This window comes from Thunnus thynnus, chromosome 23, assembly GCF_963924715.1.
Source record: "Thunnus thynnus chromosome 23, fThuThy2.1, whole genome shotgun sequence".
Taxonomy (NCBI): domain Eukaryota; kingdom Metazoa; phylum Chordata; class Actinopteri; order Scombriformes; family Scombridae; genus Thunnus; species Thunnus thynnus.
The window spans coordinates 2,749,745-2,774,423 of record NC_089539.1 but is presented as its reverse complement, the minus strand read 5'-3'; the positions used below and the strand labels follow the sequence as shown (position 1 = coordinate 2,774,423).

The 24,679-nt window shown below is 39.2% G+C and overlaps 1 protein-coding gene across 10 annotated transcripts in view; it reads right to left on the bottom strand.

Moving 5' to 3' along the window:
* LOC137176048 (pleckstrin homology domain-containing family A member 5-like) overlaps positions 1–24,679 on the bottom strand; it is a 239,317-nt gene that overhangs the window by 26,239 nt on the left and 188,399 nt on the right. For 8 of the 10 annotated variants that reach the window (XM_067582081.1, XM_067582086.1, XM_067582089.1 and 5 more), the window contains 5 exons: positions 14,488–14,774; positions 13,061–13,299; positions 9,769–9,852; positions 7,472–7,591; positions 5,254–5,307 (listed from right to left, as the gene is read on the bottom strand). In XM_067582081.1, the coding sequence (XP_067438182.1) occupies positions 5,254–5,307; positions 7,472–7,591; positions 9,769–9,852; positions 13,061–13,299; positions 14,488–14,774 (784 nt within the window). The remainder of the gene's footprint in view (positions 1–5,253; positions 5,308–7,471; positions 7,592–9,768; positions 9,853–13,060; positions 13,300–14,487; positions 14,775–24,679) is intronic. The other 2 variants (XM_067582083.1, XM_067582088.1) reach the window with 2 other exon arrangements.

The window sequence follows — 24,679 nt, the reverse complement described above, 5'->3', positions numbered from 1 at the left end:
CTTGATCAGGCCTGCTAGGAATATCTGAAATGCTAAACCAGCAGGATTGAGTTCAGAGCTGCCAAAGTTCCCAAATGAAAATGGGTTGTTGAAAGTCCTGATGCAAAGCATTGATACTACTTTAGAGGCAAAGAATGCTGCTCTGTGTGTCCTTAGTAATATTCATGAGAATTTATATGCATAACCTTGTACAATGCTCAGTGTACACTGTAGTTTTTCTACAAGTCACAGCTGCATTGGGGTTGGTGGATGTACTGGTTTGCATCCTGTTGGAAAACATTGAGCACCATTAAAAGGAAATATTGTTCAAAATGTTACAAAATTCACCCATAGATTACCTCAGATAAATGAGGAAGTCCAGAATAGTGAATGCACTGTCACCAATGACATTAATGAATACCCTTTTACTGGAATAGTTGAACATTTTTGGAAATACTCATATACACTTTCTTTCCAAGAATGAGATGAGAAGACTGATATCAATCTCATGTCTGTGTGTTGAATACAGAGCTGGAGTGAGGATGTGGTTAGCCTAGCTTAGCATAAAGACAGCAAGCAAGGAGAAACAGCTAGCCTGGCTCTGTCCAAAATTTTAAAAGACACCTGCTTCTAAGGCTCACTGATTAGCACATATCTCTTTTCTTTAATCTGTACACAAAGATAAATGTAAAAATGTGAATTTGTAGTTTTAGGAAGAGTAACATTCTCAAACTATTATTGACCAACAATAACTGGCTGGGTTGCCAGGTACCATTGTGTCTATGCAGAGATCAAAACCAAAACTTGTGCTCACCAACTGTATTTGGAAACCTGCACTATAACCGGAGACACTGCACAGAAATATTGGATAAATGGTTCATCAAGAAATAGATGCAACACATAATTCCCCCTAAAACCACAGTTTTGTCATTTATTAAATTTATGTTTATGTACAAATTAAACAACAATATACAATATATTAGTTAGTGAGCTTTAGATATGCTGGTAGCTGTATTTTGGACAGAGCCAAGCAAGCTATTTCCCCCTGCCAGTCTTTATGCTAAGCTAGACTAACCATGCCCTCACTCTTTCTTTCCCAAAATATCACACTATTCCTTAAACCATTACAAAATACGATGAGTATTATCCTTCTTTGTAGCCACGCAGTATCTGAAAAACTGAACCATTAAGATGAGCACAAATGGTCAACATTTCCAAAGTGATACCCAACAATGAACAGTGCTGTATGAAGACAGACGGTGAGAGGGGAAATCCATGGCTATGTAGCATTACATCATAAGCCATGCTCAGTTCAGGTTACTTCCAACAGCATCAAACAGAAAGCAATGAAATGAGATGTGCCAGGACCAAAAATAACTTTGTATACAGTACATTTCAAATATTGCTGTGATGACATCTGGGAAGGTTTGCTGAGGAACAACTGGCTGATGACTGCATCCAACGTGGTGAAATAATAGGTTGATGGTGAAAGGGGAAAATGTGGATACACAACCATTGGACTGCTGAGGCTAAGGTCTGGCTTGAATCTGATCCCATTGAGTCCATTGAAGAGTTCATTTAGGTAACAACAGAGACATACATTTTGGGAAGTCAACACCCAAGTTACAGTACTTGGAGTGTATCACACAACAGTTGTAATGTAGGTATATTTTTATAAACATTGGATATTTCCCTTTGAGAGAGAACTCTTCAAGTTAAGTACAATGATGTACAATGAGAGATTAAAGTGTTGTTGGGCAAAAACCTCACAACTAGAATATAGTTTGGTGCTTTCACGTTTGAATTTAACTTGGAAGATTACAAATATGCTACTTGATTTATGGAGATCTTTCAAAACCTCAATGGATGAAGTGAAAAATACATGATCGCCATGAGGTTTTGACCCAACAAAAGACAACATATACTGTATGTCAAAGGACTAATGGACTGCCTTGACGGGGACTCAAGCCAGAACTCGCCAAAGACCTTACTTGCTGGTAGAGTTGCGGCCTCGGTGCCGAGTTCTCGATCATAGTGTGAATCATGAAGATTAGAGGCTCATTCTCCTTCATCTAGCGGAGCGCCAAGGAGAAAGAGGATACAGTGGTGTAATAACTGTTTAATGGCTGATATCCTTAATGGCTGATATCCAGGAGACGGAATAGAACTAACCCCCTTGATCTATTTAAGAAAAACATAAGTGCCACTCTGTAATGGACTGTTAATACTCTCTAATCCAAACCCTAACCCTAAACTTGCAGAACATGATTTATATCTTCGCCTTCTCCGCTACCCCTGGGATCTGGTACTGGTGTTTTTGCATTAGCTAATTTCTTACAAATACCTATACTTTATATTAGTGTTCAGCATTTTCCAAAGCACACCAAGGGTTTTACATTGTTCAATGTATTTCCAGACAGCCATTGGTTTCATTTAATTCCAGTGCACTAGAGATCTTCACAGGTGCAATCAGTTCCTAGTAACAGAAACTCGACCAGGGATCAGAGTTGGGCCAAGTCCAGAATACATTCAGTATATTTGGGTCTGACGGTGGGTTGGGTATTGTTCTGTTGCCAAAGGTCTCAGGTCTGTAAGTCCAGTCAGACAGTCAGGTTTCTGAGTGGACTCTTACCAGCTCTGATCACATGGTGCGTCATCATTGTCATCACAGTAGAAAAATGTTTCCTGAGGTGAGGATGTGATCTATGAGGTGCAGGAAAATTGGCATGTATTGCCACTCGTTTGACTGCAGTGGCTTTGTCTGTGTTCTCTCTGAATTTGGGACTGTTTAGATCGACCACATTTGGGATCAAGTCTGATTATTCTGAGCTCTATTTAGATCGGGTCTGACTGTCCTCTGATCCCTTATGGATTGGGTCTCTTTTTTAATGCATGCACATTGGGTTTGGTTATGTTTTTCCATGGATTTGTCCTGGATCAGGTCTGAGATTTTGGACCTGTGAAGACCTGTACTATGACCCTGAAAATATATTTGAGGTAGCCATATGCCAAAAATAAAAGGAGACAGATGTTCATTAATCATAAGAAAGTTTCAAGCAATTCTCAAACAAATTTCAAGTCTCTGCTGGGGGATTTTTCGAGCATATGGACATGAAATCAAATGAAAGGCTGACTGGAAGGTTTGTAATAAACAGGTCAAACAATGCAAAAACACTTTTACATTCATTTAAAGCTGACAAAGTTGTGACAGTATATGAACCCACTTGACTGACTGAGGATAAAAACTTTGAGAGGAAGAACAACTCCTCAAATAGACACTTACTCTCTGACAATCAAAGTGTTTCTTTAATTTTTTTCGATTAGCATCTGAACTGCTTGCGACTCCTACATAGGCTAGTCTCTCCCTGAAGCACGTGACCTTTTCAGAGCCAAGTAGTCGTATTCAATAATGCAGGAACCGTGGGAAGGCGAGTTCTAAACCTAGAGGCCAAAAATAAATAGCACATTTAAATGCCTGCCATGATCAGGGTATGCCTCTGTGAACCGTTGACAGGTTATGTTTTTCTTGCAATTAGCCTGGCAGCCTGAGCATACTGAAATACAATGTTAATGAGATTCCAGTGGAAGCATCCATCTTATTTCTAACATTAGTGCCAGTAAGGGTTGGGGCACATAAACGCTTGTCGCAGTTAAATAACTTGATCAATTGGTGGCTGCACACTAGAGTCAACAACAAATTACTTCATCTTTGTTTCCTATGGTCAAACTACAGGCTCTATGTAAATAGAATTTTGACATTTACATTTACTTCCGAGCACTTCCCTCGGTTTGTTGTCTGAGCTGTTCTTCTCTTGAGTGGACAAGGCTGACATTTGCAAGCAATCAGAGAGGTTGAGTGTTGCTGCACTTGGTACATCCAAGCACCTCCAAGCAGTGTGCATATATTAAAGTTGCGTAGCCACATTACAGCAGAATTACTGATAGCTATTGATCTACCCATCCATCAAGGATTACACAGGTGTTTATGCATGTTGTAGTTAATCTGCTACAGTATAATATGTTACTTTTACTGGTTAATATTTTCAGGCAGCTATCATTTTTAGTTTATTACATTTCAACCTGAAGAAATTTAAAGTTTGCTGGATAGGTTAACTATTATAAAGTCATGTTATTGTTACATGGTAACTAAGTTGAAAAAAGTGATTCACTTTAAACTTTCATCTGTGTGCTATCATGCAGGTCTGAAAAAACCCCTTCTCTTAAGGTAACCACTTTAAAGTATTTTTAATGCAAGACTATCAAATTCATATTTGACACATTATTTACAATGTCCTTGCCATTTGTCACTTCCATTTTGTTTTCCAACAAAATAGTCCATGACTGCAATGTAATTCATCTGCTGATTATCATGAATGTCAGGACAATCCACGTGCATTCAGCTGCATTAGAATGCAACCATCACACAACTTTGATGAACCAAACTTGTTCATTGTGATCTACAGCCAGTTTCAAGTCTCTGCCAGTTGACTTTTAATGTGAAAGTGAACTCAAGTGAAGCCAATAGCTACCTGCATAGATAATCTAAAAATGCATGGAATGCATCAGAAAATGGTCAGCAGCAATGTAGTAAACCATTCACAAACACCAGTATTGTCCTTTGATTAAGTTAATAAAAAAAATATGACAGGTCTTAACAAAGAAGTCTTCAAACTAGAGAAAAGTTGAAGAAATGTTTCACGTGCTAGCTTTCAAATAGAAATAGATAATGGAAAACTGTGACAGGATCTGTGAGAATGTTTCTGGCTCTGACCTTTATTCAAACTGTGTCTACTTCATTCAAAAACATGTCTATACAATTAAGGTGTTACAGTCAAGCTGTATTTCACCACTGGCCCTTAATTTAGTGATCATTACCAAGTGACATTGAGCCAAGAGTATGTACTGTAAGTTTTCTTAAAGGTACAGTTTGGTTTTTGGATTACTTTTTTCTCTAACTCAATAATGCCTTTTTATGGGTCTGTGAACAGGCTGAAAATATGTTGAATATTGGGAGTGACCTAGATTAGCTCTTGGATGTTTGTAGAGGCATGTATCAGATTCTCTCAGTTTTTAAAAGGTTTTAAAAGGATTCTGAGTAAAGAGACAAATAGGTAAAAAAGAGAAACCAAGAAATTGAGACAGAATGCTTCCAGTGATTGAAAACTGGGGTTCCAAGTTCCAAAAGCATCACAGGTGTATGGTTTGATTCAAATGTTATATTTTGGATAGCAGAAGCAGCTTGGAACAGAGAGGAGCAAGCTCAGAAGTCCTCACCTGGCTGTCCAGGTAAATAAGGTTCCTCTGCAGGTGATGGGATAGAACATCAGTCTGCAGTAGCCACAGAGGAAGAAGAAGAAGAAGAAGCAGGAAAAGTGAGGTTGTGTTTGGTAGAGATGGACAGAAGCAGACAGAAGAGGGGAGGGAGAGGAAAAGGGAGTCAAAGGCATGTTTTAACAGGAAGGAAGAGATAATAAAAAGAGGAGGCAGAGATAGTGACGATCGAAAATTATTTGAAATATATCCATCTATATTTATTTTCCAGTGAGAATAAACTCGAGGACCATGTTTAAGTTATCTGACCTTAGTTTATTTGTCATAATAATGATCTTTCCATTACCGTAGCCATACTGTAGTGGCCATGCACAGATATTGTAGAAAGAATTTTAAAAGGGTTGGCATCGACTTGTACATAATCCACGTTTGGCCCAATTGTTCAATATTGATAATATTGATGCTCTTGTCTGTCACACAAGATGCAAAAGTGTATTTCCATGATTGTCAAGACTATTAACTGTGACTGACCAACATGAGAAGGGTCAGCAGTCATGCAGCACTGTTGAGAAGCTGCAGAGGGATTCTATGTTCATACTGAAGTATTTTGTTCATAACACTTGCAGTACATGGAGGTCTGGACAACACTTTCAGTAGATATCTACAGCCAAGAAAATCACAGTGCTGATGTGTATGTGATGTCAAAAAGGTAGAGGGGTTCACTGTTCGTTCTAAATAGCTGCAAAAGTCTAGTAACTTAACTGTAATGCAGCCAAAAATTAAGCTACATCACCATATTGCCACATTCAAAATGTCAGATGATACAGTATCTAGTCTGACGTCATAATATAATTTTACATAAAAAATGTGACTCATGCATATTGTTAAGCACATATCCTTTTCCAGAATTCATACAGTGAACTCAAAACATGTGACACCATGCTGCACTGTACAAATTGTAACAACTTTGAAACCTGGAATACCAAACATGCTGCACACTTACTTTACATGCATTTTAAAATAATAATAAAGTCTTTCCCAAATAAGGAACGACTAATAATCTGTCTTAGAACTGATCAGGTATATACACACAAAAATGAATGTATATAAAATGGAGCACACTGAGTGGTTTAAACCAACACTTGTGATGCATAGTGCTGGAGCAAAACACAACAAATGCAACACTGTTTGATGCATCTGCTCCGATGCATCCATGCTCTCCAGAAACCTTAAGCCAACATGCATGGACATGGGAGTGGTGTCCCCATGCAAACACACACACACATACACACAAGTATGAATGTATCAATGCACCAATTCCCAACATCCAAAATTATGCACCTGACAGCCTGTGCATACATTAATGCCAGAACAATAGTCCCAAATTGAAATTGCATTTGGTGTGTTCAAATAGGCAAATGACAGGCTGGCCACTAAAATGTCCAAAAATATAAACTTCAATAATGCCATGAGATTTCGTATTTCTACGCTGATGCCAAAGTTGACTTAAAAGTGTTTTTGAAGTTGGAGGTTGGCTTTACTACAGCCATGCTATTAGCTCTGTGACACTGCTGATGTTCACCACCTTAGTTTATCTTGCTAACATGCCAACATTTGCTTATTAGCGCATACAGAAGGTACAGCTGAGGCTGATGGGAATGTCACTGGTTTTGCAGGTATTTCGTCATAAACCAAAGTGTTGAGCAAATTGTTGTTTTTTTTTACCAAATGATGGTGCTTAATGAAAAATCTGTGGATCACCAAAGTTATTACAATTCATCCTCAGTGGAACACGAATGTCTTTGTTAAATTTCTTTGCAATCTACTTTTGGGATATTTCACTCTGAACCAAAAAAATCAACCTGCTGGTAAGTCAGAAGTCAGTAGGCCTTAACCTCTGGGGACAAGAATGTCTTTACACATTTTCAAAGCAATCCATTGTATAGTAGTTGATACATTTGAGTCTAAACTGAAGTAGTGGACCAATCAACTGACATTGCCATCCCAAAGAACAGGGCTTGAGTCACAAAGAACTTTCTGTTCCTCACAGAACCTTTCAGAACACACCACATTCAGTTTCATTTGGAATAAAATCCCAGATGTACACAAGGAACCTCCCCTTGCAGACACACATCACAGAGAATATGGGATTTTGACTACTTGGTTAGGAAAGCACAAATGCGTGCATGCACACACACGTATGTATACACCCAGTGCTGACCTTAGGGTTGGGCCCCTCCATGCCCAGGGCCATTAGCTGAGCTACTGTGTGCTCCCGCAGGCTGTTGAGTTCAGCCTGCTGCCGGCGGAGCTTGATCAGCAGCAGTGTCAACTCCTCGGGCTGCACAGAGCAACACACAGAGGAGAGAAGAAGCGCTGCCACACTGATAATATCAATGACACCCATCAACTAATTGAAAAAAACATGATGCAGTGACTCTGATGACCCACAAGAGTAGAGGAACCACTTCAACAGCTTTCTGACAACATACTGGTCTCTCAGCATTGATTAATAGTCCAATAAAGACTATAATAACCCTATAATTGCAAGATAATGCATTTAAACCAGCACTGGATGACCCTTTATTCTCAGTCTGGATGAAGAGTTACATTATATGTAAATGACTATCTTGCTTATGTTACAGTTACAGACATTTCAGCTCACAGTGTAACATTTCTTCTTCTTTTTACATTTAAGATAGTATTATCAGAAACCTTTCCATGCAGGGTGGTTCACAAGTTCTACATTATATTGCAGGATTGAAAAGATACAACTTCACAATTATTTTGGAAGGCCTGGGAGAAGGATTTGGGCTTGAAATCCCATTTAAGATCTGTGGAGTCTGCATTTGCAATATTCATGGCAATTCAAGCAATTTTCCTTGGCCACTAGCGGGAAGAAAACACACATCCATGACATATTGATGTTTTATGAAGTTGTTCTGGCTAACGTGTTAGCAAACAGTTGTCTATTAACACATCCAGCAGGCACAGAGCAACATTAGCATTCACTTGGAGTCATGTCTTTCCCACCTAATCAATAAATGTGAAAGAGTTCACTGACAGTGAACCCACAGAGGATTATCATCCAACTCTGCAGTTCTACAGTGCTTTTTAGCCTTTTATCTCATAGTTTTGGTTTTACAACCTGCAACCTAACTGTTTTGGGTGAGTCTCATCGCTCTCATGTGGAGCATCTAGCAGCTAAAGAGTCAGACATTTCCCTCTGCAGTTGATGAGGACCAAAACAGAGTATAAAGGAGTGTGAATATTGGATTTACATTCCCCTGCTGAACAGAAACATTACTCCAAATGCATGTTAATGTTACTCTGTGTCTGCTGAAGATGTAAATAGACAACTGTTTGCTAACACGCTCAGCATATCAATTTTAAAAAAATGATAATATGTTGTTGTGTTTACAGATTGTTCTGCAGCTCAAAAAATCTATTATTGCTGCTTTATGGTGACATATTTCATATTTCTCCATACAAACTGGACAAAACTGCATAGCCAGAACCTTTACTTTTACATAATTCAAGCATGAAGGTTTCGTAAGTACTGCTGTCATGTTGGTGTCTAATCCCTACACCCGGGCCACTTACCCATAAAGCTTCTGTTACAATCTTTCAAAGCTGAAAAGGTTCCTTTATTTGACATGTGGCTAAGCAAGCTAGGAAATGTACTGAAAATTCAAAATAATGTGTCAACCAGAGAGGAAAAATTGGCAACATCTCATTGACTTTGCAACTGGCTTCTGCCCGTGGGCTGCTTGATTTACTACACGTCAGAAATCAGGGTCAAAATATCTTGTGTTACTAATAACTAGTTTCAATTTTATTGTCACTTTAAACAAAACTGCTAGATGAGGGTAAAGAGCAATTAAGTGATTTCCATTATGGATTTATGGATGGGCTGGTGCACACAAACACACAGATAGGTCTCACTCATACACACCCACACACACTCGGCATATTATCACTTATGACACAGTGAAATAAAGGGACGCAGCCACTGTGACAAAACAGTGCACTGAAAAAACCTCGTGGAAAATTACTGGACAAATTTTTCTCATCAAACTGTGAGGCACTTGACTGCAGTCAAGCAATCACATCATTATTCACAGCTTGCTTCAAACATAAATATCAGACCTCACTCTTGATTGTTGCCGCTTCAATTTGAGAGCAAAGGCAATTTCACTTGCGCTGCCACATTGTGTGTGCGCACCCTGTCATTAAGAGACAATGGCATTGTCAATAATTACATGGTCCTGCTGAGACAAGTGGAGAAAACAGCAATAAGAAGCTGCTGAGAACAAAACATCAATGAAATAGATGTATGTGTTGTGTGTCAATGAGTGTTTGAGCGCCAGCGATGAACAGCAGAGACTACTTTTCATTTGTGTAAATGCTTTCTAAATTCTATACACTGTTTGTAAGAGTTTACTGAGAGCAGGTGGACAGGGTTAACCTCATTGTATGGAGTGTGTGGGAGAAGAGGAGGTGCACTGTAACACTCACCGTCTTGCCTTGCAGCGACTGCGGGGTGATGGTCTGAGGAGGCACGCCGGCTGCGATGGATCGGCGGTCAGGTGGGTAGCCATACTGTGGGAAAAGGAGGAGATTGGACTGAATTTGACAAAAGAAGGTACACCTCGGTCTCATTTATTTCAGTTCAGGTGACCTTACCTCAGTTCAGTTCATTTCAAATGACATTCTGTAAAAATGAGCAACACTTGACTGCTGACTATTTTCTACAGCATGTCATGCCAGTGTCAAGAGCCTTTGATTGTAAATTTGTAAATTTTCTAGTTCTGGATTGTTTTTTAAATCTGTGATTTCCATGCCCCAAACAGCTAAATGTCATTTATCAAGCGAAACTGCCAAATATATACTCGTACCAGCTTCTTAAATGTGAGAATGGGCTTCTTTTCTTTGCTTTATATTACTGTAAGTGAATAACAATGGATTTGGACTGCTGGTCAGACAAAGCAAGCTATTAGATGATGTCATCTATGGGACATTGTGATGGGAATTTTTCCCAATTTTCTGGCATTTTATAAACAAACTGATAAATTGAAAAGGTAATTGACAGATTATTTGATAATATATTTCTCAGCAGAGATTTTGACTTGTCATAGTAGGAAAAGGTGTTATTAATAACATTAACAATGTCTTGTTCTATTCAAGTGTCCCAGTAAGCTATGACAGTGTGACAGTGAGCCATCATGCAAACTACCAGGAGCCTGAAACTGAAGCAGTTATATGGAATTCAACACCTCTCTGAAACAGGTGTAGCTAATCCTGAACACTGTAACTGTCATGAAACTAAGGCAGTGTACTTACTGCAGGGCTGCTGTATTACACTGCATTAGTTTTAGTTGGGTGTACCTAATAAACTGGCAACTGAATGTAGAATGTTAGCTATAGCTAGCTAGCAACCTCACACCCACTATATGTGATGTTTTTTTATAACTGGTTCAAAACATTGCAACCAGGATCCTTATTAAAACAAAACTGAGAGTACAGTGGGCCCTGTACAGTGGGCCATTAGGAAAATTCCAGTATCGTCCCACAACAATAATGTACACTTGGCAAAAAACAAAACTAAATAATAATGGCATGCCAGGGGTAAATGACTGGAAGTAATGTTGAGTATATTTCTAGTTAATTACTAGGGCAAGCAGAAACATTTGTAATGCCTTTAACTGAATGCATTCATTCACATAAAAACACATAAAAGAGGAACATTATTAAAATGACATGGAAACAATAAGAAGCATTCACTCATGGCTTCATCCTGCTATCTATTTGCCAACATTAGTTTTCTTTGTTAGCAAACACAGAACACTGATTCAATTAATTTAAATGTAATTAAATTTAGCTGCTACAGTGGGCTAAAAGGAATTTATTGCATTGAAGCTTTTTAAGATGACTTCCACATTTTATGTAATCCTATTGTTCTTAGATAGTGAATATTCTTAAATAAATTTGAATTTAATAAAACTATAACCAAACTACTCCAGAGCTACTGGTCTGAATTGGGGCTTGCAGCTCATTTTTGCCCTGAGGCCTGCCTGTGTGTTAATATGGCCCTGCGGCACATTTATTTTTTTCAGCAATTTTGTAGAAACTAATGTTGGTGGAACTACAGTACTTCTACAGTATCAACAAAATAGCACTTAATTTTGCACAATTATGAAACAAGATTATTTATTTTGTGTAAAGTTTGAATCAGGTTGTCCTCTTATCTGTCCATTTGACAAAAATGTCTTTCTTACACTTCAAAAATTCACTTCTCTCTCACTACACTGACCAAAGAGCATCTATTTTCTTAGATTTTGCAGATTCAACATCATCACTCACTTCGACTCATTGTTTCCTAATCTGAAGGTGTTCTCAGTGTCTTCCTCCTCTGTCTTGGTGTGAATACAGAGTGAGACATGTGTTGCCTGGGAGGATTACGTTAGCCGTCTAGTGTGTCTGAGTCAGAGTACAAAGTTGATCAGAGGTGTCACATTGGCTGACAGCCTGAGGACGGGGATTGGACCTGGGCTTTGCACTTGTGACAGGAGGATTGGACTCATCCACTGACTGCAAACTCAACTCTGCACCATCTCTCTCTGAAGAGTCTCATGGGAAAATCAAAAGGAACATCTGTGAATTTGAATAGGAGAGAGCTGAATTTTGTCTAATTTTCTGTCTCTGGGTGGAAAAGTAAATGAGGAGACTGCAAAGAGAAATTTCCAGTTATTTTCTGTCTGCATTCAGCTCTGAGTCAGGATGAACTGACATTTAAAAGGGACACTTCTTTTCCTGTCAAACCCTGAGTCAGACTCTATTATGAGGACAAGACTTCTGAATTTCTGCATGCTGTCACTGCACCCAGTGCTTATTGGTTAAAAATGTAACTACTCCAGAAACCCAGTCTTTTTCCTCTTATTATTTCTACATATGCTAGATCAGTGGTCTAAGCTGATTGAGATACATTTCAATTGAATTTGTTATTTTATACTAACAAATAATGAATTCTCTCCTACAGCTCTATTTGATGTGTTAAATTACTGCTAATTCAAAGCCATCACGTCCTGCTGCTCCTGTTTAACAGTGAAAGCAATCCATTGGCAAATCACATGAAGGCTTTATTGTGAAGCAGCTACAGGAAAAACATTGTATTTATCACTGAAGTCAACACTGACTGTACAATGGAAGAAATGGATATTTTCAGTCCTTTTTTCCAGTTAATTTGTTTTAAATATTGCGAGGAAGGATGCTAAAAAGAATGCTAAAAACAGCCACAACATTAGCATTGTAGCTTGCATGTTTTCAGTCTACTGGGTGATCAGAAGAGATAAGGGCAGAGTCTTTTAGTACAGCACCACCAGGAGTTCCATGGCTGTTAATTACTGCACCGCCCAACGAAAGTTTATGGGCTTTTATGTCTAACATTTCTGAATGGTAGATGTTGGCCTTTTGTCAGTTTCAGTGCTCTATACTGGACTAGCACCCCTGTAGATTTAAGATTGTCCACCTCATCTTTTCAAGCTTGCTTTTAGCCAGAACATTTGACTGTAACTGACCTCACTTACAGTATTAATAATTATTTATTTACTATTAAATTAAAAAACTGTCTTTTATTTGTTGCCTCTTTAAAAAATCTTTTTAATATTTCTACTTTTTGCTTCCATCTTTTTGTGTGGTTTCTGTTTTTGTGAAGTGCATTGTATTGCTTCTTTTGTTTAAAATGTGAATATAAATTATTATATAGTATTATGATTATTATGCAGGTAAAAAAACTCCACATCTCCTCTACCTTGGCAAGGTGTGTCCTGTGTCGGCGGTCCAGCGTCACGTCCCCCCTGAAGACGGGCGACGACACCTCTGATTGGGAGGTGCTGGGTTTGTGAGCAGTCTGCTGGCGGGGAGGGGAGAAGGTGCTGTAGAGCGCCAGAGAGCCGTGAGACGGAGAGGTGGGGATGGAGTGTGCCACAGCGTGTTCTGAGATGTTGCCCATGGTCTTTGTGCTGGGCAGGGTGCCATAATGACCTGCAGCTGAAATCACAAGAACAGAGGGACAGAGCGTCACAGTGGAGTCAAAATCTTTCCTTGCCTTCAACATTTTCTATGATGGTCATGAAATTGAAATTGTATTCTAAAATAGAGGTTGGCCATTTGAGAAAACAGCTCATCAGTGAATTTTAAAAAAGACAGCATAAGATATGTTATTGTGGAACACTTAGCCTGCCTAAAAGTATGCCTAATAATACTTTTTAGGCTGAAATGATTTGCAACAAAGTAATACAAGTAATGCCAGTGACAATCATCTTGCAAAATCAATATATATCCTGAACAATACAAAATATTAGATACACATGAAATATGGATTATGCAAAAGGAGCTGCCTATTCGGAAAATGTCCCATTTTGTTTACTCAGTACAGAGTTTAAAGTCAGACAGGGTTATACAAATGTTTCATTGGTTAAAGAAACTCAGTACAATTACAGGATATGTAACCACCACTGTAAAGACTAAAATGTTTTTTTAAGTGATTTAAGTCTGACCGTGGTTGGATCGTGGTTGGATCACGTTCCCACCACGAACCAAACCAGAATGTGTTTGGGACCGGACCAAGACCACATCCTCTAAAGGGTACTGTGTTCAGACCTGCCCAAATGAATCATTCCAAGGAGGAAAACTAACCAGGTTCTGATATAACTGGACTAAACAATGTAGGTTTGAAAACGCCCTTATTGTCTCACTCTAGGGTTGGATTCATCTGCTACAGAACCCCAGGGCAAAAATGAGCTGTGGGTTGCTACTGGTAGACCCTTACCAACAACCTGTGGCCATCAGGCCTGAGAGTCTCGGGCATTTGCTCACTTTGCCAACCCTGCTGGTCCTATCAACTTGTACTTGGGATAATGTCAAACATAAAAATAGCTTTGAGGCTGATGAGATGGGAGAATTTTACAAATATGACACATCCATGGTTTAAAAATACAGAAACTGATAGTTGACTTTGTTTGCAGTTCAAGTTGTCCTGTCAACAGTTTTACAGTCTTTTTTATGATAGTCCATGGGAAAATACTTTTTCAGCTTCAGGGTATATTTCAGTTGCTGTCCTGTGTTTGCCCAATGGGACAAATTGGCAGCATGATGTCAGAGGGTTAGCAGGATAGATATCTAGCTTAACAAGCTACAGTATAGGCTAATGGGGTGAATTCTTTGTGGCATCTGTACCTGTTGGCTGAGCCAGACTTTGCCTGGAGAAGGCCTGCCTCTGCTGCCACTCATACAGCTGCCACATGGTGTCGTCCCTCATTGACCGCCTCTTCTCCGCTGTGGTGACGGTGGTGGTGGAGGCGGGACGGAGGGCCCGGTCATACACGGAGCCTGCCACACTGCTGATGCTGTCGGGCCTCATCATGCTGTTGCGTGGCAGTGTGCGGTAGCCCTCTGGGTAGCGGGGAACAATCTGGGCACGGTGGCTGGGCATGTTCCTGGGTAAGGTCTGGTAGGACGTGATGCTGGGAGAGAAGACAGACTAATGAGTACTTGCTAATCACCACAGATCAAGGCTCTTCTCTCTTCGCCCCCATTAGAGGAAGGTCAGAGGTTAGTTTGTCAGGTTTAGATCTGCATCCGGATTCTGTGTTCTCTCTTCAGGGAGAAAGAAAAGAGGTAATTCAGATGGCGAACCAGTGGGACGCTGGAAAGCTCTGATATCTAAGTCTTGAACTGATTAGCAAACTGCATAAAGAGTTGCAATACGTTGTCAAAAAGTCTGAAGACAAGGGCGAGGATCCCTGTGGACCCCTCTGTGAACATCCATACAAAGCCCAAAATTTGTAACTGCACGGACTGTACATGCTAACTGAGCATGTGCTAGAAAAGCAAACAGGAATGCCTGCCTGGTACTCTGTGTGTATATACTGTATTCCTGTTCTCATTAAGCTGTCACTTTTCATTTTTCAACTTTTTCTTCTTGTTCAGCAACATAAAGCTCAGCTGCATTCAGACTGAAAACTGTGCTGTGTAGAACAATACAAGGGGCTGTGTTGGTGTGGGCGTGTTGTTTAAAGTGCTGGTGAGAGAAGGAAATATGATCCAGCAAATCTGGTTGGAATAACAGATTATTGCGTTTAAAGGCTGATCAGAAAAACGCTGCACAGTGGTTTGTAATATTCACAGAATGGATTTTACCGAGTTATCACACTGCAACCCTGTTTACTAGTCCGTACAACTGTCTGCAGACTCCCATTTGCCATTTGAATGGAATCGCATGTGCATCTGCAGTCTGTGTGCAAGTCCATAGCTGTCCATGGACACAGAACGCAGAAAGCATGAATTGGCCTTGACTCTGAACTGTTGGGTGTTGGAACTTCTTTTGAATACACCAGAATAGACCAAAGCTAGAAAAACATGTGTATGGTCCTTCAACATTTTATAACACTGAGTGGAACAGGAAGAGTGTTAAGAGTGGTATAGGTAAAAAATTTTTTTTTGCATCTGTGTATAGTCAGGTTCTTAACTTTTTCCTGCAAAAATCTGAACTGCAGATCCATATCAGTGAACAATATGCTGCTCCATTGCACTAATAACTTGTAAGCTTGCAAAAATAATGGCCTGTCTTCACTGGACAGCAGTCATATCCAGGAAAAACATATCCGTACTGGATACTCTGATTTTTATGAGTGGACAGCTCACACAAGCTTAGGGTCAGGTGCAGAGTTGTAATCCGACAGGGAATTCACATCAACTCAAGGACACTTCAGCAGGGCAGATGCATCTCAACCCCAAAATCCCCCAGCTAAAATATCTCCAGTAATCATTCTTCCTCTTCATAGTGGCTGCGGAGTGATACCTTTGTAGAGTGACTACACTGCAAGAGATTTTGTGATTTAGCCAAATAAAGAGGTTATTTTTGTTCTGGCAGAGGTGACTAAGTTTATTGCAGATGTTTTTCCCAGAACAAATCTACATGCCACTACCAGGAAGTATCCCTCCGCTGCAACATTTGAAGGTGAATTTCTTACTTAATTCCCCCTCAAGACTACTAAGTAGTAGGGTTGGGCTTCAAAGGTCTGTATGGACAGTAACCACTTCTCTTTCAATGTGCATATGGTGTGTGAGTATGTATTAAGATAGACTGAATCTATTCTGTAACCTCTCTGCTTCATTCAGAGTTGCTCTCAGTTTGGAATGGTGCTCCAAAAAGTGTGTTACAAGGAAATGTGGTAAAATCATTGAATCACTGAATTAACTGGAACTGAGCTGGGAAATAAAGATTAAAACCTCCATTAATCTTCTGTTGTTTAAGAGCAGGATGCTGTTTTTACTATTCCTTGTTGCCATATGCAGAGTTGAATCATGGGCTAGAATTGCTAATCACTCACTTCACTTCACAGAGTTGCATTAGGGCACCAGAGAGCACTGGCAATCAGTATGGGGATTTTCAAGGGCAAAGGGAACAAAGCATAAGAGTTCATTTTCTAATCACAAACATAAAAAGCGAAAAATAATGAGAAATTCAGCGTTGTCTGGATGTGATGAATCCAGACAACATTCCTGTGATGTAAACAAGTCAGGTAAGAAAGAACAGCTACAAATAAAAGATGAAGTAGCAGACTTTTTTCTCCTGTTCTACAGAAAGACAGAGGTAAGAATCAACAGAACTTTACAGAAACTAATAAATGTGCAAATATATGAATAAATTAATGAATGAGTCATTCTTTCAACCAGTCAGTGAATCATGAATCTTGCAATAGCCAGACATTTCACGGTGGCTGTGAAATGCAAAAGGCCCTCTCTAGATCCAGTGTTTGGTTTGTCCATTCTGGGCTACTGTAGAAACATGGTGGTGCAACATGGCAGGCTCTGTGGAAGAGGACCCGCTCCCTGTGCAAATGTAGAAAATGCTCATTCTAAGATAACAAAAACACAAAGATCCTTATATTCAGGTGATAATACACCAATGAAAACATACTTATGAATATTATATTCAAGTTCTGCCAACAGATCCACCTAAATCTACATACTGGTCCTTTAAGCTTCACTCAGTCACATATAATACCCATTCAGACATTTAAACAATGAGGAGTACTGGATTAGAACTAGGACCAAAGGCATCCACACATTCCACTCATAACAGCTGCACTCACTGTTACCCAGCAGCCAGTAAATCAATGCTTTTAATCAGAGTGTACTGAATAGGAACCAGTGTAATTATCTGCATGTATGTGCCTCGACATGTATGGTGTGCTCAACTGGGTTTAATTATTAAACTTTAACTTTTAGTAAGGGAAATGTGCCTCACTTTCTGTTTGACCTGGGAACATGAAGTAATGAGGAGCTTGTTACCACTGCAGCCATTAGTGTGTAATCATAAAACTGAGGCCTTCATTCTCTAGGACTGTGGCTTTGACCTTATGAGTCCACAGTAAGATATAGTAGTCGTTGTCACTCTGACTGCCTATCACCATTTGTCACCTGGATGGGCAGAGCATCACAATCTGTGTTCATTTCATTTAACCTTTGCAATGAGCAGACAGAGGAAGAGAAGCTAATTCTCTGATCTGAAGCATCCCTACAGTGAATTAGCATGGACTGAAGGACTATACTATGATTGTGTATTTTTAGTCCATTTAATACACAATGCATATACTTCATCCTCACTGTACACCACTTCCCACCTTCCAGGCAGCCACTTGATCTCACTAGGCTATGAAAACATGACCTGAACATTCTGTTTTTGTTAATAATGCTAGCCTGTTAGTCAGACTGAATTGCCATTTTATTTCACTATATTCATTCTTCCTGCCATTGTGTTTCTGTTAGCAAGTAGAGGTTGTTAGGAGCAGATGTGGGGATGTCAATTTTTGTGACTTTCCAAAAATCAACAATCCAACAAGCACAGGGATGGGTTCAATAGCATTTTATCAAATTCAAATCCACTTATTGAATCTGAGTCCTTTTGAATCCCTTATCAAATCTATATCTAATATTAGGTTTTAATGATGAGTTCACAATTCTTCAAATGGAGGACAAGAAAACTCCAATTCCATTACTGGTCATATACAATCAAAAAGTAAAAGACGCAAGAGACCAATATTTCTCGGAGTTAATAACCACCAATCAGCACAATTCCAGATTTTTATCTACAACCATTAATTGGCTTGTAAACCATTCCACCACTAGTCCCTCTGTTTCATCTGTTGTTGACTGTGAGAAATTTCTCTCCTTTCTCTCCAACAAAACTCACCAAATTTGAACAAACATCGCCCTTCCAACTTCTCCCATGATTCTTCCTTGTCTATGTCCTCATTTGCTAGATAGCTTCTGGCCAGTTTATATGGAAACTCTCACCGACACTGTGTCCCACATGAAACCCTCATCCATTCATCTAGATATCATTATAGCCAAATTGTTAAGATAAGTGATGGAGGAAATAGGCCCCCAGTATGCTCCAAATTTTAAACAGCTCCCTTTGCTCTGGATGTGTCCCAGATTATTTTAAAATAGCCTGTATTCAGCCTTGATCCATTACTTTTGAAAATTTTTAGACCAATCTCAAAATTGCCCTACATTTCCAAAATTCTTGAGAAACTGGTTTGGAACAACTTCTGGAAGCCCTTAATAAAAATAGCATTTTTAAGAAATTTCAATCTGGATTTCGCAAGCTACATAAACACCGAAATAGTTCTTCTAAGGGTTACAAATGATTTATTATTGGCTGCAGACTCTAGACACTGCTCTGTAATGGAGCTGCTTGACCTTAGTGCAGCATTTGACAACACTGATCGTGCTATGCTAATTAATAGACTTAAAGGTCCAATATATGACATTCAGCCTCACTGTATGTCAGCAAACAACTATGTGCTATGTAAAGATGTAGTGAAGTAATGGCGACCTGAGCAGAGAATGAAGTCACACTCCCTCTGTGTGTGTTGTAATCTGAGTTTCTGTGTTCTTTCTTTACATGTGAGTGTGTATGTTAGTGCGTGTGAGTCCCTCGCTGTCCTCCCTGCGGCTGTTTCCAACATGGCAGCCGGGTCACAAACTTTCTCAAATTACAGCTAAACATCTGTAATATGTTTCTGAAAACTTTTGAGGCAAGAAATAGGCAATGCAGTAACAGAATCTTGATCCATATTTAATCAGCACTGCCTAGTTTGACAGTTTGATATGAGTTTTGTGAGCTGTCTGTTCAGATGCTGCTTTCTTTTTTTTCAACTTTATTGAGTGCACATTTGTTTTGATCTGAGATGCTGGTGCTAGTGCAACATCTAGTGGGGCCGAATGTGGTATATTGCATCTTTAAGGATTGGATGTGCATTTCTGGAACGGCGTTGGAGTGGTTCTCATCCTGTATGTCAAATAGAAAATTTGATGTCTCAATTGATTCATTCATCTCTTCAGCTGCACAGACAACATGTGGCATACCTCAAGGATCAATTCTTGGACCAGTTCTGTTCGTTCTGTATATGCTACCATTAGGTCATATCATTTGTCACCATAATGATTTCACTGTTATGCAGATGACACACAGTTAATGTCTCTCCATTAAACCCCCTGAATGCAACAAGATGGCCACACTTCAGAGCTGCTTAGCTGTGAGAGACTGGATGTCACAAAACTTTGCACTTAAACTCTGACATAACAGAAGTGCTTATCGTCGGCCCTGAGCACCTCCATAATCAACTGCTTGGTCCCCTTATCCCAGTTATCTGATATGAAAGCGAGATAAACTTTGGACAACACACAAAAAATTGGTACAATCATGTTTTTACCAACTCAGGAAGATCAGAGCAATGTTATCTTTTAGCAATACAGAGAGAATTATTCATGCTTTTATATCTTCACAACTGGACTATTGTAACGGATTGTTTACGTCCCTCAGTGCCTGAGCTGCAGCTCAACTTCAGACTGTGCAGAACTCTGCAGCCAGACTGCTGACGAAGACCAAAAGCTCTTCTCACATCAGTTTTAGCCTCTTTGCACTGGTTACCAGTTTCTTTTAGAATCCATTTTAAAATCCTACTCATGACTTACAAGGCTTTACATGGCCAGGAGCCATGTTAAGAGTACATCAGTAAACTGTTAACTCCTTACTGTCCAAAAAACGCCCCTTAGATCTGCTGGGTTAGGCGTGCTAGCTGTTCCAGAGTCCAGGCTTAGGTCAAAGGGTCATCTAGCTTTTGCTGTACTGGCACCTCAGTTTTGGAACAGTCTTCCAGTTAGTAGGAAAAAACAAACTTCAGGCACTCATGCGTGGAGCAGGAATGGAAAAACTCTGGGAAACCGTCCAGTTTCGACCATAAAGGTCTTTTTTAATTGTAGGTAGCTATGTTGAATAAAGGCTTTTTAACATAATCCCAGAGTTTTTCCATTCCTGTTCCATGCATGAGTGCCTGGAGTTTGTTTTTTCCTTCTATGTGATGACCCTTATCTTCAAGAGCCCCTGCATTTTTCTTGAGTTTTATATGATCAAGACAGTTCTCGAGCACACCACTACCTCTTTTTCACAAGTCTTCCAGTTCCTGACTGAAGACACATTTTTACAGACTTGCCTTTTCACCTGACAACTTGTCTTCTTTGTTTACATACATACAGCTCTGTTGCGCAACCACGTGATTTTAAATTTATTTTAATAGTTTCACTTGTTTTACCTTTTGGATGATTTATATGTAAATTCCTTTTATACAGTCTTTTAATTGTGTGCTTGTATTTTGCTGTTCTTGTGTTTTCCTTTTTATATTTGCGATTGTCTTTTATGTTGTCTATGGAAAACACTTAAGCAAATAAAATTATTATTTTATTATTATTATCATTTTGTGCAAAAAGTTAGTCATATCAAGTGGATATCTGCCACATTTACAGTCTTTTTAGCATCAAAGTCCCTCTTTGCGTTTCCTCGGACAGTGTTTCCCTGTTGAGCTGCAGGTGGAAGTATAGTAACAAAAAGAGACTTTGGCACTAAAAAGACTTTAACGTTGAAAGATATCTACTTGATTTGACTCATTTGGACGCTGAAGCTTCATATTAGCTTCAGATAAACTTTTAAATACATTTTTGCACAGAAGGAGGACTGTGGATTTTGTCCTCCATCACTTCCATTTTAAGTGCATTATGAAGGGATCTTCTAATGGTCAGTATGAACAGGAGGAATGATTAAAGCAAGAAAATCAGGTTTCACTGTTCATCTAGGCTCCTGACTGTTGTTTTAAGACAGACTTGAAAAACTTTGAACCCGTCCTTTAACACCTACTGTACTTCATTAGCTGCTTCCTTCAAATACTGAAGCTCTTGATTCACAACTTAGAGGCTGATCAGATTCAAATGTGGATATGAATCAAAGTTTAACTGGGAGAATCTTAGAGTAATGTGAGGTGATCAGCTGATCATTTCTCTAGAGAAGAGTCTCCACACTGTCAAACTACACAAACACACAGTCCACTGGCGGTCGTACAGTGGTGTTACAGAGTGATGTGTCTTTTCCCCCACAAACTATCTTTTTCTGAATACAGATAGCAGCTTAACCAGAGAACAGACTAACTTTATTTATTATTTTAATCGTTACAGAATTAACATTAATGTTGACCTTCTCTGCTTCTGTTGATGTCTGTCATCTTGACCACAGACAGCGACAGTCGGCTGTCACTGAACAAATCTGAGGTGTGGATGGTTATTGTGGATCCAGGCTATGGTAAACCATCAGAATGTCAACATACAACCATCTTTCAGCTTAAGTCAGTTCAGTGCTTGTAACTATAATACAACTTAATCAGCCAGTTAGAGAGGAAAGTCACTTGCGGGACAGTGTGCCGCAGGGGAACATTGCTTCTATTCAGGCCTTTAAAGGGGACATTTGGGCAGATTATTGATATTCTTTTACTTTCCAATTCTGCTGCATACACTAAAAACTAAATTTTCTTGCTGATACCAAAACAATAGAACAGACTTTGAATGTTCTCCAAGTTTGTGGGAACATTTGGCAAAGAAGAACATCAAAGTTAGCAAGATTGTGAATTCATTTCGATGAATTATTAATTACTAATTTGGATGCAAAGGCTTAAAACTCCACAGACTGTTGGTCTCAAAATCTCTGGCAGTGAGGCAGCTTTGACTATTGGGATTGATTCTGCCTTTTGGAGCTCTGGACTTATTTGACAAGGGGATGCAAAAAAGTTCTCCAGATGAAATCGAACTGGCAGTGTTGCAATCACGTCATATGTAGATTAGACCAACAGGCCGCTGGGATTTTCTATATTTGAATATTTTAATCACTCTGCATACTGTTGTCTGACAATAATGAAATACCGTAAATTCTAAAATATTTACCCCAGAGGCAAAGAATCCCGGCCTTTATTTAGAACAGGCTTATATTAGACACAGGCCTTTAATACAAAGCCAACACTTCCTCCATGTGTACCTGTGGTCTTAATAAATTAATTATATTGTAAATCATCCAGAACTAATTCCATCAGTGCACCAATAGTCATATCATACTCACCACTCTGCTGAGTTTCTCATTTTAACAGAAATCCTGTTTACATTTGTTAATTATTTATCACTTTTGCTTTATCCTTTCTGGAGCGTCAGTGAAACTCTTCCTGCACAGATGTTTAAAAATAAAAACTTTCCCAGCAGATCAATGGGCATAATGCCACTAGGGCAGCAACTATCGATTATCGCTCGATCTGTCAATTATTTTTAAGTTAATTTTTTTCAATTAATCATTTGGTCTATGAAATATCAGAAAACAGTGAAAGATGTCCCTCAGTTTCCCAGAGTCTAAGGTGACATCTTTAAAATTGCTTGTTTCGTCCGACACAACAATCCAACACCAAAAGATATTTAATAGAAATTCCTTTGATTGGAGCTTTAATTGATTATCAAAATAGTTGCAGATGAATTGACTAATCGTTGTAGCTCTAAAGTGGAAGTGTTGAGTTTAACTGACAGTACCTTGACAGCAATAAAAAAAAATCTGTTAGAGAGGAGGAAGTGAGAACAGTAGAGTGGTGAGTATGACGATTAGCTTGTATTTGCTTGTTCTGGGAACATTATTTAAATACCGGTGTTACATGATGTTACATATAAATGTGCTTTTCTGAGAATTCACCCATTAAATTATGTCATGCAATAAATTGTGGGTTCATTAAAGTTTGATAGGAACCTCAAAAACAATAAATCAGAAAAAAAATTAATGAATACACATGTGTGTATCTGTGAGCATATCTATAGGTACGCAAACACACATGTACACACACCAGCAATGCTGCACATGGCTACACTGAGTAGTCACTTTATCTCACTTTAAATAATATAGCTGTTAGCAAAAGCAGGACTCCATGTTAACAACAATAACAATCACTCCTCCAACTAAGTTTCTCTATTTCCCTCCTTTGCACTGAGTGCTGATAAAGATGACAAATGTGGCTCGGCAGCGCTCGGCTTGCTCTGCTCTCATTACAGTCTCATTTCCATGACTTATTCATGGCAGCAGAAGGAGAGGGGAAGCGCTGAGAGCAAACGGAGCGTCGGAGCACTGCACTTCTGTTCCGCTACGTTCCTCGGTAAAGCCGGCTAAACGGCAGTTAAATGCCAGCACTCCCAACTGAGATTCACATCTGTGGTGGCACAAAAAGCTTTCAGTTCTCTCTGGTCCGCAAGGTCAGAGTAAGGACAGAGGGAGATACACAGAGAACGACGAGGGGCGGACGGGAAAGATGGAATGGCAGAGTGGGAGATGAAAAAAGGTTTTAAATCTTGCAGAGGAGCAGACCTGCCAAGATGAGAGGTCACCCTTGGATTGTAGTAAAGTGTGTGTTTTGCATGAATGACTGTGTGCAGGTTTGCAATTAGCGTTGTGCAACACACAGCTGAAAACACATTTGTTATTTTGGTTAAAATGAAACATCATATACTCACATATTTTAGAATAATACAGTTTCACTATCACAACTAAAGCAACTGCAATGAAATAGCTCCATTATTCAGAGAGTGGAGGGCCTCTTGGGTGTTCTGACAAAACTGTTACATTTGAAGAAACAGATTCTATATGCACTAAAAAAGAAGCATGGCTCTCATAGATATATCTCATAGATATATCTCTGCTGTCTATCTCTGCTGAGGCAAGCATAAACTGGCTCTAAACACAACAACAGTAATCCTGCAACAAAAGCTGAATGTAGGGCTGCAACTAATGAGTATTTTTATTACTGATTAATCTGGTGATTATTTTCCTGATGAATTGATTACTCATTTTGCCTAAAAAAAGGCAGAAAATAGAGAAAAATATCTATGAGAGTTTTCCAGAGCCCAAGGTGACATCCTCAAATAGCTTCTTTTATCTGATCAACAGTCAAAAATCCAAAAATATTTAATGTACTATCATAAAAGACAAGGAAAAGCAGCAGATGCTCTCATT